Source organism: Pinus tabuliformis, chromosome X, assembly GCF_031772625.1.
Source record: "Pinus tabuliformis cultivar Carrire ecotype Pingquan chromosome X, CPIR1, whole genome shotgun sequence".
Lineage (NCBI taxonomy): Eukaryota > Viridiplantae > Streptophyta > Pinopsida > Pinales > Pinaceae > Pinus > Pinus tabuliformis.
The window spans coordinates 1279009696-1279026578 of record NC_142308.1 but is presented as its reverse complement, the minus strand read 5'-3'; the positions used below and the strand labels follow the sequence as shown (position 1 = coordinate 1279026578).

Below are 16883 nucleotides of genomic sequence, written 5' to 3'. Positions count from 1 at the left end.
GCAACCAGATTGCACAAATAATTCCCTTGGAAAAGAGCCCTCCGTGGTCCCTCTTTCCCACCTCCATAACGCTCTTCCATGGCAAATTACAGATGATACTTTTACCACTCATGCAAAACTTCATTGCAATTGTGACGTTCCTGCTGAGGCCCCCTTTCTGGGCTGATTTAAAGAGAGGAGACCTGTGGGTTCATGCACTGAGGAGTACATTGCAAAGTAGGGCCCGTTCGTAGAACTTGTGATCACATGCGAGGCCGTCGCTGTGTCGCATTGGCCTTACTTCAGGTGTCCCCATCCCCTCAACATTTGTTTCTACCACCGGCCAGACAACGCAAGCCCATCATGGACGCTGGCTTGCTACGAAGATCCGCCATGACGCAGGAAATCTACAGTGAGCAATTTCGGGCTTCTCAAGATTCCTGTAAGGGAGATTTAGGTCTTCTGTTCCTGTATTTCCGCCCTAAATTGAGGTAGATTCCTATTTATAAAATAGCGTTAAGTAGTTTCTTACATCTTTAATGTATTGCTCTTGTAAAATTTGAGACCAGTCTACATATCGGCCATGCAAATAGAGCCTTCAAGGAATAGAGGTAGTTGTTCTATTTCAAGTTATCAATTTCTCGATGGACTACCTTGTTCGGAGCAGGCACAATGTTTAGTTAGGGTAGAATCAGGAAAACCTTTTCATTACCTGTTTTTTATTAATAAAAAATCACTTTTAGTGGGGTACAATCCAGCATTCCTACACGCCACTAAAATGAATTTTCTTCTTACTCAACTATGTCTTTTCAGGAAGTTTCTCTATGCTAGATAATTTCATTTGCTTTTAGGTGTTTTACCATTTGGCAAGGTTTTGTTTTATAATCGACTCACCTATGTGGTTCTATTGTTTCTCTTCGCTTCAATGAGTGATAGATGTTGCATTTATGGGCGGCAGAGCAGCCGGGTAACTTGAATGGTTTTGCGCGTCATTTGAGGAAGTGTACTGAAGACTATCTATTTGCACCTTGTTTCACTTCTGAGGAGGGAGCATCTAATTTTGCAACGGTAATAATTTTTACAATGTCAGCAATGTCGCCAATCTATTGTTAGGAATTTTGCAGAAGATACATCAAATGGTTGTTTTTGGGTAAAACAAAAATATGGGTTCTGATCATTGTTTTCATGAAGTGGTGAAATACCTATTGGATCCGCATAATCTAGAATAAAACGCCCTGGTCAAAGCCATGTCAACAAGGAAGGTCATGCAACAATAGGGAAAAGTTCACATTTCTTCTAAAATGTGTGACTGGCAACGCAATCACTCTTCTCAAGGATCAACTTAACTATGTGCGAAAGCCAGATTAGTGTGTAGTTATTCCATAGGAATAAGCTCAGTTTATTGCATTTTGATTGGTATAAATAACTAGATGGAATAGAAATTACGAGATCATTTATATATATATAAAACTTTTTAAGTAGCCTCTCTACCAATTTTTATTCTAATATATATCGCTGTGAGTTCCAATAGTTAGTGAGCTTTTTCTATGTACAAGCCAAAGTTTGGAGGCCCCAAATTATGGCATGTGAACTATTTTTCATGTGTAGATAGCAATTATCTCTTCTATGAATACTTCTTTATTTTTACTATATATACTAATATGTAAATGCTTCTATTTTTTTATTTCTTTCAAGTTTTATTATATATATTAGTTCTTTGTTCTTTTGAATTTTAGATTTCATTTGATAAGTTATAGCTCAACGCAATCACTCTTCTCGATTAACTACTGACCATTTTGTTTGTATTCACGGTTATTAACAAAAACTCAGGTGGGTAGGGACAATTATCAACTCTCCTTTAAATTTATAACATGTATGAGTGTAGTGTTAGGCCTATAATGATGAGTTAATCACTGACTTCTTATTTGTAATAATTTTAAATTTTTTATTTAAAATATTATTAAATCTTAATGTTAAGGTTTTATGGTTGGCATTTTTTTTAAAGTTTGGGGATTATATCTTCATCATGTACACTAATGACTTCACATCAAAGAATACCTTAACAGAACACTTAATCACTGTCTATACAAGACCCCATAAACTTATGATAAGACATTTTAATCTTATAATGAATTATGCATTTAAAATTTTTACTTACATATCCATTTTAATTTTTTTTAATCAAACGATTATTTTAATTAATAATATATAAAATATTAGTAAAATAATAATTTTACATGTATTTAAATTTATGAAGGAAATTCATTTATACTTAAATTACTATTATTATTTTTTTATTAATAAAAAGATTAAAAAACACACGTATATTATTAATGCATATGAGTTAATATTCACTTCTTATTATAATTAATTTTCAATTTTTTTTTGACTTTTTATTATAATTAATTTTCAAAATTTTTATTTTTAATTTTTAATGTATATATATATTTTTAATTATTTTTGTCAAATAATATTGATTCTCAATTTTGAAGTCTTATTGTTAGACATGTATTGCACAATTTTAAAAATAACTTAACTTTTATCTATTATTTATAACTATTTATTACGTTTGTTATATTGTTTTGAATGAATGTAAAGGTAATAAAAGTTAGAACATAATGACGGGTTTTGTAATTGTTTTGTAATCTGGAATTAGAATTATGGTTTCTTTTAAGACTGACGGTTAGTAAAGTTTTAGTCTATGCATATTTCTGTATCTCAGGAAAATTATTGAGAAATTCTTTATGAGATAGATGTAGTAACTATGTATTTTTGAGTATATTTTTATGTCGTAAGGTGTTCCTCTGGGAAGGACTCCCCTCCAGTGCCATTTTGTACCTTCTTGAGCCATTGATTTTGTTGTTAGACGATAGAATTAATATTCACCGTTTGATTCGAAGTGTTCGATTCATTATCCCTCGCCGCGCATCGCATTTGGCATCTGGCAAGCATGCACTGCACTCGATTCAATTCCTGCCTCTGGACGGAACCAACCATAAGCTCAACCTCAGCCTGGTACCTAAGAGTTAGATCCATCTGTCAGAAAATCTTGACCTCCGCTGGCTGCTGTGTTGCTCAAAAAAGAAACGCTTCAATTCTTTGTTACCCATGCGCGTTGTTGGGCTTCAATTCTTTGTTACCCATAGTTACATGTGCTTGGAAATGTACTGGCAGCCCACCAAGTGAAATCTAGACAGGGCATTAGGTTGCTAAGGGTCAAGGGTGCGGGTAACATGGGTAGAGATTGGGCGAGGTTATGTTATTCGCAGGACCGTTGAATCCAACCAATATTTATTTGCAACTCTGGTCTGAATCTCTACCTTTTTCATTCCCTCTCCTCCTCCTCCCATGGTCGCTTATTTTATATGCCGGTCTCGTCTGTATGACTCTTGGAGCTCCATGTCTTGTCATGTTTGTGTGTGTCTGGTTTGGTCGGTCTGAACTTTGCCTGGTCTGGTTTTGTATGTGTTGTGTTGTGCCATTTGGTATGCGGTTTGTATGTGTTGTGTGGGAGGTGAAGGCAGACGTCACATCAATTCAATTTTTAATTAGCAGGGGCCAAGAGATTCAATTCCAGCTATATATATATATATATATATATATATAGGAGGAGATATCCACCCACATCCTTCTCAATCGTAGGTATGCAAATGTATGTACATGTGATCTCATCTCTTTTTGTTGGGTTAACCTTAATACAGATTTTAGATTGGCTTGGTAAGTGATACAGATTTTAGATTGGCTTGGTAAGTGACGTACATTATAGGATTTAATATGAATTTTGTAATTTCAAGCAATTGGCTCGCTTTGCTCAAGTGTTAATGAATTTCCAGGCTAAACTTAAATATGAATTGGTACAACATCAATTTGCGAATCCACAGGTGTGCGCAAGGATTGAATCCCAGGTAGACTAGATAAATTTATTTGCGTCTCTTTGCTTTTCTGGTTATATATGTTCAAATTTATATCAGCCCAATGAGTGAGATGAGCAGGAACAAATTTGATTTGGGATCAGCCTTTTTCAAGTTGTTAACTAGACTGCATAAGCTATGGCTATGGAAAACAGAGACTACCCATGTCTTGGTATGGTGCCATAGGATTATTACCTCCTCCAACTGCTGCAAACATCACAAGCCCTGATTGGTACATAATTAAGAAGGTTGGGATCGGCCTTTTTCAAGTTGTTAATTAGGTTGCATAATCTATGGCTATGGCTAACAGAGACTACCCATGCCTTGGTATGGCGCCATAGGATTATTGCCTCCTGCAACTGCTGCAAACTTCACAGGCCCTGATTGGTACATAATTAAGAAGGTGTGGTAAAATTCTGTATAGTCTCGGTGTGTCTTTTTTTTTATTTATAACAAATTGATTCAATTTTGTTAAATGCATACAACTAGCTATTCAATTCTGGATGAATTCACCTTCCTATTTTTTCTAAAGTTGTAGCGCCTGGTTTGTAGATTTTCTCTAATGGAGGAATATTGGTTTATCCCCAATTCATTTCATAGAAAGATTTGCCATTGTGTAATAAGATGGAGACTCCACCTCTGTGGTCTGCAATACCAGACCAGAGGTTTCACAAATACTAGCGTTGTCGCCTCTGTTTTCTATGCTTGCAATGTGTTGCGAGGGGTGGGAATGTCGTAAGTATTGGAAGGAAATCTTTTATGATGTTCATTTTCAAACCCAGCGGAGTAGAGCATAATGAATCTTAATCTTTAATCTTATTCGTTGTGTCGTTGCATATATGCAGGTATCTATGGTGGCTTCCAACGTCCCTGACAACTTTTCAGAAAAACAAGAACAATGACAATATGATAAATTTGAAAATATGACGATATGATTGACACCACAAAAATATTTACGAGAGGATTTTATATTTGAAACAACTGAAATTATAGTGTGATGGAAACAATTATATCGTGTCTCATATAAAATATATCTCAGCACAGAAGACTTATCATTCATTTGTCAGCAGATTAGTTCATTTGTCATTATTTATTTGTATCAACATGAGTGCCCATCTTCCTTTCTTGTGACGAAGTCCCTTCAAAAAGAGCGTCCTCTAGAGATATTGTGAATGCTCTAATTGGGTTATGGTTTCTCATTTTGATTGTAATCAACATCATTTTTTTTCAAATCATTGCCTAGATTAAGGTAGCTATGGTATCAGATCAATCACTACATGTATAACTTCTTCTGGAGGATGATGTAAAAGAACCTGGGGTTTTCTCCCTTCTTTCTTGGGAATAACTATCTGACAATTGCCATTTTTTACTATATAGCAAGCAGTTGCAAGCTAAATATGATATTAACTAATTTGCAGTTGCTGCTTTTATTTCCTTTTTTATAATAGTTGTATACTAAGTTAACACTATCATGATACATCTATGGGTTGTCCTAGAAACAAGGGGGTCACTTGATTGGTTAGGTTCTCAATGTTGTACCTCATTGCTTTTTTGACCTTAGGATACCAATCCATGTCATCATATCTAAAGTAATATACCATTCTAATCTGAGTAAGATTTTATCAAATCAATCTTGAGGAGCAGATCTTCTTGATGAATTTCTCTAGCCCACTAGATAGTTTTCAAGATTAATTTTTTTGTGGTTAATGCTTCTGCAGGAGTCTTGTAAGCCACGTAAACTAGAATGATTAGCCTGGGATCATTAATTGAGTTCTTGTTGGCCGAGTAGTGGTTTATATTGATGATGCCTGCATTAGTTTGCTCTGCAAGTGGTTCTAGATGAAGAGCTTCCAAGCACACATGCTTGTGTTTCAAATCTTTAGATTCTCTATTACTGTGACCTTATAGCTTTAATTTTTGCAATTATGATTTTATTGTCTATATGAGTAATCGTTTGCCTGGCTTCATTTTATTGACATCACATGGCATCCAATGCTACAGATTTAGTATTGATCTTGTGAGGTTTGTTTGCACTGAACGCTGGCTAATGCACTGCTTTCCATCATTTTTTATGTATCTTGGGTTGAACCTCCAGTAACGATTCTTGTTATATTTCTCTCTAGTACAATTTCTAAATTTAATGATATCATGTTTGTGACTAAAGAACATCAGCAAGGTTGCTAGTACTCAGGAAACAGGCTTTGCTTATCTTTGATGAGTCAAAATTTTCTTGGGCAGAATTTGGCAAAAGAAATTGTAAGTTCGAGGCAAGATGTTCAGTGCCTTTATGAGAACAGGGCACAACTGAATTCGATATCTATGCACCTTGGAGAAAGTGTTGGTAATTTTTTCTTTACCACTCGTTCTCAGATCATCTTGCATGCAGTTTAATCTCTGTTCTGTTATTGAATTTGCAGTTTTTCTCACTACCTTTATCTGACAATAGCCATTTTTTACTATATAGCAAGCAGTTGCAAGCTAAATATGATATTAACTAATTTGCAGTTGTTGTTTTTATTTCCCTTTTTACAATAGTTGTATACTAATTTAACACTATCAGGATACATCTATGGGTTGTCCCAGAAACCCACCATTACATTAATATATATATATATATATATATATATATATATATATATATATATATATATGGGGCCAGGACCATGTGGCAGGTAGCTTGTGAATTGTTATATATATATATATATATATAGGGCCAGGACCATGTGGCAGATAGCTTGTGAACTGTAATATAATTTGTACCACATTTAAAACAACAGATAGCCTTTTAGATACAAGTGACATGCAATAGTGAGAATGGATGATAGTATGATTAAATTTAAGTTTCTGACACAGGGCTGAGCATTGTAAAAGAGTCCTGCTAGACATGAATTAGATTTCCTATGCATTATATATAAACGGTTTGAAATTTTTAGGATAGCTCATGTGGTTTTACTGGCCATATGAAATTCATATGGACCAAGAAGTTGACGAGGTCAAAATCCATCTCTGAGAGCTTCCCCTGGGATGAATAAGCTTATAGATATCAAATAAGATGCTGTTATTTTACATTTGGCTTTCAACATCCTGTCACGTTCTAAATTTTCCTCTTTCTAAAATTGTTACTTCATTTTCTTCCTTTTTTACTTTGCTCCATACATTGAAGCCAGTTTTGTAGAAAAATAAAGAACTATTGTAAAACAGTTTGATGGTTGATTGAAATGCATAAATTAGAAGTATATTCGCTTAGCCTGATAAGGATTTTTAGAAGAATAAAGTAGAACTGTGTTCTCATTATTCTTTTTCATAGCTACTTCAATTTTTTTAGAAGCATAATCCTTGATTTAGTATCCTGATAAGAAGTTGAAGTTAGAGACTGATAAGCAAATGACACTAGAAAATATTGTATACTATACATCTGCATGAGTTTCTACAGCAACTTAGATTTGTACATTAATTTATCATGATTCGATGACTTGCTTCTATCCCAAACGTTACAATGGAATGTGATGATTCATCCTTGATTGGATCGAGAATTTGCATTGCCAAAGCACAATCAGTGGACACCACATCGAGCTAGGATATGTCCGAGGGTAATGTCGGTACTAGATAGTTTTCAAGCTTAATTTTTTTATTGGTTAATGCTTCTGCAGGAGTCCTGTAAGCCACGTAAAGTAGAATGATTAGCCTGGGATCATTAATTGAGTTCCTGTTGGCCGAGTTGTGGTTTATATTGATGATGCCTGATGACGAGGAGAAGAGAGTCCTCTGGTTTGGATTCTTTTTATGACTAATACTAGAATGGTCAAGCAGGTATGTTTATTTTATGATTTTTTTTCTCTAATTTGAATATGTATACCTATTTAAATAATTCTTTATTAATAAATATTTGCATAATGGGATGTCTTATGTGCTGATAATAGCTGATAAAGGGGATTGGATGAATATAGTTCTTGGAAGGGTTTAGCTATGGTTGGGCTTTTCAATAAAATGAAAGCTATTCAACTTAAAGTTCACACTAAACGAGCCTATTGATTTATTTTTTTTTGGTCGGCAGTTTTGATTACTTAGGTTTCTTCCTATCCAGAGGTTTTTCATCTTTGAAATGGGCATTGGTTTTTCCCAATTTTTTTCTTTTCATCCATAATTTCATTTCAACGTGAAGTAGCGGTGTAGTGCTCTATGTTCCATTATGAATACATGTTACACTTATGAATCTTTATGAAAGGAACAAGGCACAATATATATTTATTCGAGATTAAATTGGCGGGTGCGGTAAATTGCAGCGGCTCTGGTTGGTACATCTCCGGCTGCAGCTACAGCCTTAACTTCAACCCAACATTTCGTTGCAGGTACAGCCTCAAATAATATAGGAACAAATGATATTTACATTTTAAATGATATATATGTGTGCATTTGTTCAGATCTTCTTACCTTTTGAATTCTTGTCTCTTTTTTCAGTTTTTTTATTTCGAGAGTTTGAGATCTGTTTGAAGTGGATTTATGCTATTTAAAACAATTTAAATTTACATTTTAAAGAATATATATATATATATATATATGGATAATTGTAATGTAGATGATATGTTTGATTTGATTTGTTATATTTTTAATATTTTTGTTTGTGTTATTATATTGCTGGTAGCTTTGATATTTGTAGGGATTTTCCCTTTCTGATATATTTTTATTTTAATTAAAAAATAAACATTTTAAAATTCTCTAGTCTTTAAAATTTAGTTATCAACCATGTTTGACAACTTTTCAGAAAAACAAGAACAATGACAATATGATAAATTTGAAAATATGACGATATGATTGATACCACAAAAATATTTACGAGAGGATTTTATATTTGAAACAACTGAAATTATAATGTGATGGAAACAATTATATCGTGTCTCATATAAAAGATATCTCAGCACAGAAGACTTATCATTCATTTGTCAGCAGATTAGTTCATTTGTCATTATTTATTTGTATCAACATGAGTGCCCATCTTCCTTTCTTGTGACGAAGTCCCTTCAAAAAGAGCGTCCTCTAGAGATATTGTGAATGCTCTAATTGTGTTATGGTTTCTCATTTTGATTGTAATCAGCATCATTTTTTTTCAAACCATTGCCTATATTAAAGTAGCTATGGTATCAGATCAAGAACTACATGTATAACTTGTTTTGGAGGATGATGTAGAAGAACCTGGGGTTTTCTCCCTTCTTTCTTGGGAATAACTATCTGACAATTGCCATTTTTTTCTATATAGCAAGCAGTTGCAAGCTAAATATGATATTAACTAATTTTCAGTTGCTGCTTTTATTTCCCTTTTTATAATAGTTGTATACTAAGTTAACACTATCATGATACATCTATGGGTTGTCCTAGAAACAAGGGGGTCACTTGATTGGTTAGGTTCTCAATGTTGTACCTCATTGCTTTTTTGACCTTAGGATACCAATCCATGTCATCATATCTAAAGTAATATACCATTCTAATCTGTGTAGGATTTTATCAAATCAATCTTGAGGAGCAGATCTTCTTGATGAATTTCTCCAGCCCACTAGATAGTTTTCAAGCTTAATTTTTTTGTGGTTAATGCTTCTGCAAGAGTCTTGTAAGCCACGTAAACTAGAATGATTAGCCTGGGATCATTAATTGAGTTCTTGTTGGCCGAGTTGTGGTTTACATTGATGATGCCTGCATTAGTTTGCTCTGCAAGTGGTTCTAGATGAAGAGCTTCCAAGCACACATGCTTGTGTTTCAAATCTTTAGATTCTCTATTACTGTGACATTATAGCTTTAATTTTTGCAATTATGATTTTATTGTCTATATGAGTAATCGTTTGCCTGGCTTCATTTTATTGACATCACATGGCATCCAATGCTACAGATTTAGTATTGATCTTGTGAGGTGTGTTTGCACTGAACACTAGCTGATGCACTGCATTCCATCATTTTTTATGTATCTTGGGTTGAACCTCCAGTAACAATTCTTGTTATATTTCTCTCTAGTACAATTTCTAAATTTAATGATATCATGTTTGTGACTAAAGAACAACAACAAGGTTGCTAGTACTCAGGAAACAGGCTTTGCGCTTATCTTTGATGAGTCAAAATTTTCTTGGGCAGAATTTGGCAAAAGAAATTGTAAGTTCGAGGCAAGCTGTTCAGTGCCTTTATGAGAACAGGGCACAGTTGAATTCGATATCTATGCACCTTGGAGAAAGTGTTGGTAATTTTTTCTTTACTGCTCGTTCTCAGATCATCTCGCATGCAATTTAATCTCTGTTCTGTTATTGAATTTGCAGTTGTTTCTCACTACCTTTATCTGACAATAGCCATTTTTTACTATATAGCAAGCAGTTGCAAGCTAAATATGATATTAACTAATTTGCAGTTGCTGTTTTTATTTCCCTTTTTACAATAGTTGTATACTAAGTTAACACTATCAGGATACATCTATGGGTTGTCCCAGAAACCCACCATTAGCATTATATATATATATATATATATAGGGCCAGGACCATGTGGCAGGTAGCTTGTGAACTGTAATATAATTTGTACCACATTTAAAACAACAGATAGCCTTTCAGATACAAGTGACATGCAATAGTGAGAATGGATGATAGTATGATTAAATTTAAGTTTCTCACACAGGGCTGAGCATTGTAAAAGAGTCCTGCTAGACATGAATTAAATTTCCTATGCGTTATATATAAACGGTTTGAAATTTTTAGGATAGCTCATGTGGTTTTACTGGCCATATGAAATTCACATGGACCAAGAAGTTGACGAGGTCAAAATCCATCTCTGAGAGCTTCCCCTGGGATGAATAAGCTTATAGATATCAAATAAGACGTTGTTATTTTACATTTGGCTTTCAACATCGTATCACGTTCTAAATTTTCCTCTTTCTAAAATTGTTACTTCATTTTCTTCCTTTTTTACTTTGCTCCATACATTGAAGCCAGTTTTGTAGAAAAATAAAGAACTATTGTAAAACAGTTTGATGGTTAATTGAAATGCATAAATTAAAAGTATATTTGCTTAGCCTGATAAGGATTTTTAGAAGAATAAAGTAGAACTGTGTTCTCATTAATCTTTTTCATAGCTACTTCAAATTTTTTAGAAGCATAATCCTTGATTTAGTATCTTGATAAGAAGTTGAAGTTAGAGACTAATAAGCAAATGGCACTAGAAAATATTGTATACTATACATCTGCATGAGTTTCTACAGCAACTTAGATTTGTACATTGATTTATCATGATTCAGTGACTTGCTTCTATCCCAAACGTTATAATGGAATGTGATGATTCATCCTTGATTGGATCGAGAATTGGCATTGCCAAAGCACAATCAATGGACACTACATCGAGCTAGGATATGTCCGAGGCTAATGTCGGCACTAGATAGTTTTCAAGCTTAATTTTTTTGTGGTTAATGCTTCTGCAGGAGTCATGTAAGCCACGCAAAGTAGAATGATTAGCCTGGGATCATTAATTGAGTTCCTGTTGGCCGAGTTGTGGTTTATATTGATGATGCCCGCATTAGTTTGCTCTGCAAGTGGTTCTAGATGAAGAGCTTCCAAGCACACCTTTAAAAGGTTTCCCAATGGTGTCTTAGAAACCCTTATATAATTTCACAGGGAGACCATCATTCCTTGGATATTATCATGTTTCAAGGAGGGATAAATCTGGGGTTAAGGCCATGACAAGGAACAGGATCAAATACCATTTTGATAGTTTATGTCCTCACAACCAATTCATTGTCAATGGGTTTTAACATATTTTGTTAACAAAATCAATTGATTTTAATGAATATAATACATGTTTTCAATATATCTTCATATTAATTTAATTTCTCATTTGAATAATGATTTCTTAAATAACCCTATCCAAATCAATATGGATACCCGGTTGTTGTTCGCATGGATTCATTCGTTTACCTTCACCTTTAACTACACAATTTTTACCAACTACAAACAAAGGTCTCTAAAACAAGTTTATGCGATAATTTATGGCTACCTGCATTCCATTTCAGCAGTTTTCGGCATGGCTTCCTCAAATTAAAACTCGGAATCATCGACCCTTGCTTTCAAAAAAGCCCACAAAAGCCCATTCACATTTCAATATTCTTCCACACACTATGCCTTACGACGTTTCCTTTGCAACATTAGGTGCAAATGCTAGTATAATAAGACACCTAATATAAAATATAGGCATGAAATATTCAATTCCAATATATATATAGCGTAGATTGTTAAAACGAAAACATGAAGTGAGCGGGTTCACAAAAAGTTCAGATTAACATGAGATTAATGCATCAGACAACAGTTGAGTTCAAATGAACATGACATTAATGCACACCGTATTGTATTGTTTAGCAACCAACATCGTATATCGTATCATTTCATATGGCGCGTTCAATAGTAGGGGGAGCCGGTGGTATGCAATCCATCCATCCGGCTGCATGTAACATCAATATGACCATGCGATGCAATTCATCCGACTGTGGCAGCGGGATGCGTCATGCGAGGCAATTCATCCGGCTGTGGCGGTGGGATAGATGACCATGATGGACATCTTGCTGGATAGCGCTCACCTTCAACATGTGCGAGTTGATAGGTTCATCCTGTGTGAGAATTTGGAAATTAATTTGGTAGCCTAACATCTCAACGGTTCTGTAAACTGCAACTTCCTTCATTTCTACTCCATCTTACATGTTCAGATCCCTTTCATTAATTTTGCCTTTCTAAGGATTTGTCAATTGCAATCATGCCGCCTGTTGCAGATATACTTTCTACTCTTCCAATCCCATTGCTTGGCCTCATCCTTTCTAAACTTCCGATCAGAGAAGCCGTCAGATGCTCGGTTCTGTCGAAGAGATGGAAATTACTCTACACCCAAATTCCACAAATCACTCTCTCTCCCATTCTTCTTGTGCCCACTACTAGTCGAGATCCAGATGCAGACTCTGTTGCAACGGTGGAGAAAATAATATCCAACCTTCTGATGTTGCATTCGGCAGATATTGAGGCTTTTCATTTGTCCACCTACTATCTGCAGTTTACTCGTGAAAGCGTATGGCAATGGCTGACGTACATAGCCTCCAGGAATGTCCAACACCTGATTCTCTGTGATTCACCTGAACATTAAATTAATTGCCGTTCCTATACCCCTGGAAGAGAAACCCCGCCTGCTCTTTTTTTATGCACACATCTCGCGACTCTCAGGCTTTCCAACTACAATCTTAAGCATCTTCCGACCCATTTCTCTGGATTCAATCATCTCATTACTTGCTCCTTCGAAGGCATGCAGTTGACAGACGATTTTTTATCCTGTTTTATCTCGCATAGTCCGTTTCTTCATAAACTTACCCTGCACGCCTGCATTGACCTAGGGAAGCCTGTTATCTCCGCTCCCGACCTTACACATTTATCTGTACATGGTACGTGGAAGGCTTTAACGGTGAAATGTCCGAAGTTTAGAACTCTGGAGATGATGGTAACTAACATAGCGATCTGAGAATAAATGGAGTGATGTTTCACGAACTTTCATTTTTAGTCTCTAAAATTAAAATGCAGTGTGGCAACAATGTTGCCATATTATGGTTGACTTGGGGTTATGCTTCAGTAGAAAGAGTTCTTGAGATGGTGGGGAGTTTCAAGACATTGGATAAGCTCGTGATCAATGACATGTGGGGAAACCAATGACAGATGGTTGTTTTCGTTGATAATCTGCTCGAAAGGCTTCCTGGACTAACGCGACTACGAGTGAGGAGCATGTTTGATTTGGCAAGGCCAAAAAACCTTTTCTGCTTCTGCTACCATATCAGTGACCTAACTGCAACGTAGTTGTGTGTTTGGGCTGTATTTATGGACGAATCATTAATTTGATCATTTGATAATTTGCATGCAATTTGATAATATATAAGGTAATGTAGAAATTTGTATGTAATTTCATAATGGTTTATCACTATAATTATTATATATCTAGAGTTACATAAATTAAATGATTAATAAATAAATATAAATAAAAAAAAAACACTTAAAAATTTTAGCTAAATTATTATTATTTTTGTTAAAAAAATTTACATAATAGTTAAATATATCTATTTAAAAAAACCTGTAAAAAGATTCTGAATTATGGAAATTCATTTAAGATTTTTTATTTATAAGTAAATTTTATTTTTTATAACACTATGGACTAATATCATGGTTTATTATTACTACATAATTCAAAAAAAATATTTGATATGAAACTTGTTCATATAAAAAGAAGTTTAATGGATCAATTTACTTAAAAATAAATTAAAAATAAAGAAAAAAACATTATTAAAAATTAATATAAATATTAACTTTTAATTTACTATTAAGTATATTTTTAAATATTTTATGAATATAAAATCTTTACTTCACATTTAAAATTATCAATAATTTAAAATTAGTGATAATCAAATTTAAAAAATAAAAATGAGTTATTATATTGGGATGAATTACCAAATTGACATTATAATATAATATCATGCATCGACAATATCATGGTTTATTATTATCACATATTCAAAAAAAAAATATTATGGTTTTTTTATAATATCATGGATCAATATCATGGTTTATTATTATCACATACTCAAAAAAATCATTTAATATGAAATATGTCTATATAATATTTTTTTCCAAAGCCTCAAGGGTTAGCTCAATCGGTCAAGTCGGGGCCTCGCCAATGGGAGGTCACAGGGTGGAAACCCGAAAGCTCTTGGGGTTAGGTCTGTGGTGACCGAGGGGTGGACCCCCTTCAAACCTGGAGTAGCGGATCAACTGACCAGGGTCCGTGAACATAATTAATTTTAATACAGATATTAACTTTTAATTTATGGTTACTCTTAAGTATATTTTTAAATATTTTATAAATATAAAATTTTTATATTAACCCAAAGTATCAATAATTTAAAATTAGTGATAATTAAATTTAAAAAATGAGTTATTATATTGGGATGAATTACTTAATTGACATTAATATAAGTATCCATGAATTATTGTATTGGGATGGATTATTGTGTTGCCATTGTATAATGTATATAATATCTCACCATAATCAAGTGTATTGACGATGTGTTAGTTACGGAGGAGAAGACCAGTATTAACTTGTACATGGTATGTGAATGCAGGGGCTAGTAAGAGATCCAATACTACCCTGTGTAATCTCTCTACTAGGTAATATTCGGAAAGTGGAGATCTTTATAAACATAAACCGATGTGGACTTAAATCACGCGCATGACTAATAAAGTTCTGGTGTGACTCAAATCACGCGCATGAGTAATAAAGTTTTGGTGTGACGTTTCTGGACTGCAAAAAATGAACACCGAGTAGCAAAGTTCATTAGAATGCATTTTTGGCATTTCAGTGGCAGACATTGGCAATTCAAGGACGATTAGGTTTGACAAAAATATTTCAGTGGCAGACGGTGGCAATGGAAGGACAATTAGGTTTTGGGCTGGACTGCAAACAAACAATGAATATTGCCGAATAATGAGGAGCTGGACTGCAAACAAACAATGAATATTGCCGAATAATGAGGAGCAAAGTATTTAATGATGTAAATATTAGACACTTGTATTAGTTTGTTGTTTGATTCACTGATGAGAAAAGTGTTTAATCATGTAAATATTAAACAACTTGTATTAGTTGGTTGATTCACTAATTTTTATTTTTTTCTATTATATGAGAATAAAGTAATAAAGTAATATTTAGTTAACCAGATGAAAAAACAGTGAGCAAATTATTAACTTTGTGCATAGTAATTAATATCTGTACACAATATTGTGCTCTTTATAAAATGATTTTTTTTATCTCATTATAATAAAATAATGAAAAATATTTAAAATATTAAATTAAATTTTACTTAATTTATATAGTGATGATGGGTAATGTTTTTTTAGTTTTAAGATTGTAAATTATAATTTGCTTTTGGATTATCTCAAATTTCTTCCACAATTCTCTAGATATAATATCTTTAAACCTCACATTTATATACATTCACTTATTTAAATTTAATTTAATTCGGAAAGTATAGCAAAACATTGTAGAGATCGTTCAATTTTAAAAAGTATATAAGAATCATGTAATATGTCCATTATGGCTTTGGAAGTGATCATATAGAAGTTCCAAAGTCTTGCATGTAAAACTAAATGCGAAGCAAGGTTATTGTTAAGATTAAAGATAGAAAACCCAAAAAAGTTATTAAATTAATAATATATAATATTATAGAGTGATTCAAATGATGCATTAGAAGATACTAATAATGAAGTATGAAACGATAGATGACATTGTTTTGATATGTCGAATAGCTTAGATTTAGAAGTAATTTATTTAATCCTAGTTAACAAATTTGGCGGAATTAGGCCAAAGATTCGTTACGTCGACTAATACCTCAAAATTTGATTATCTTTGGAGGAAATTTGTTAAATTTATTTCAAGTCGGTAATTTTTTGAGCAAATCATTTTCCATATTCCTCACCTCATTTTCTTCCAGCGTCTTGAGATTTAAAACGTTCATTCTTTAAAATGTTGAAATGTACTTTCAACTGCAGCATTTAATTCAAAAAACCGCCAGAATTCCCCGCACCGCTTTTCACGAATGCTGGTAATTTTCAAAGAGCAGCGATCACAATCACCTGTCAACACGTGCCTGAGCGGTCCTTTCCAAAACCACCATTCCCCGGCGCATAAAGTTCAGCAGGAAGGGACCTCCGAGGAATTGCAAATAGCCATCCGATTAACTTTGGGATAGATCGACGGTTATGGTAGCAGCTTGAAAGCTCGTATGGTTTTGACCGCGTGATTTTACTTACAACCGTCCGAATTGATATCAAGTGATGTACGGTTCTGCACCATGGACTTGACGTGAAGTGAAAGTTTTTCATTGACGGACAATTTTTTTTGTAAAGTAATTAATGTAATTTAACACGGTTGGTAAACGTTGGTAAAACGTTTAATTTTATT

General features: G+C 33.8%; 1 protein-coding gene across 1 annotated transcript; it reads left to right on the top strand.

Annotated features, from left to right (window-relative positions):
* The first annotated feature begins 12653 nt into the window (after positions 1–12653).
* Positions 12654–16671, top strand: LOC149144702 (F-box/FBD/LRR-repeat protein At1g13570-like). Its single transcript, XM_089452243.1, has 3 exons — positions 12654–12976; positions 13112–13326; positions 16472–16671. The coding sequence occupies exons 1-3, from the start codon at positions 12654–12656 to the stop codon at positions 16669–16671; spliced, it is 738 nt and encodes a 245-aa protein (XP_089308369.1).
* Positions 16672–16883: the final 212 nt, after the last annotated feature.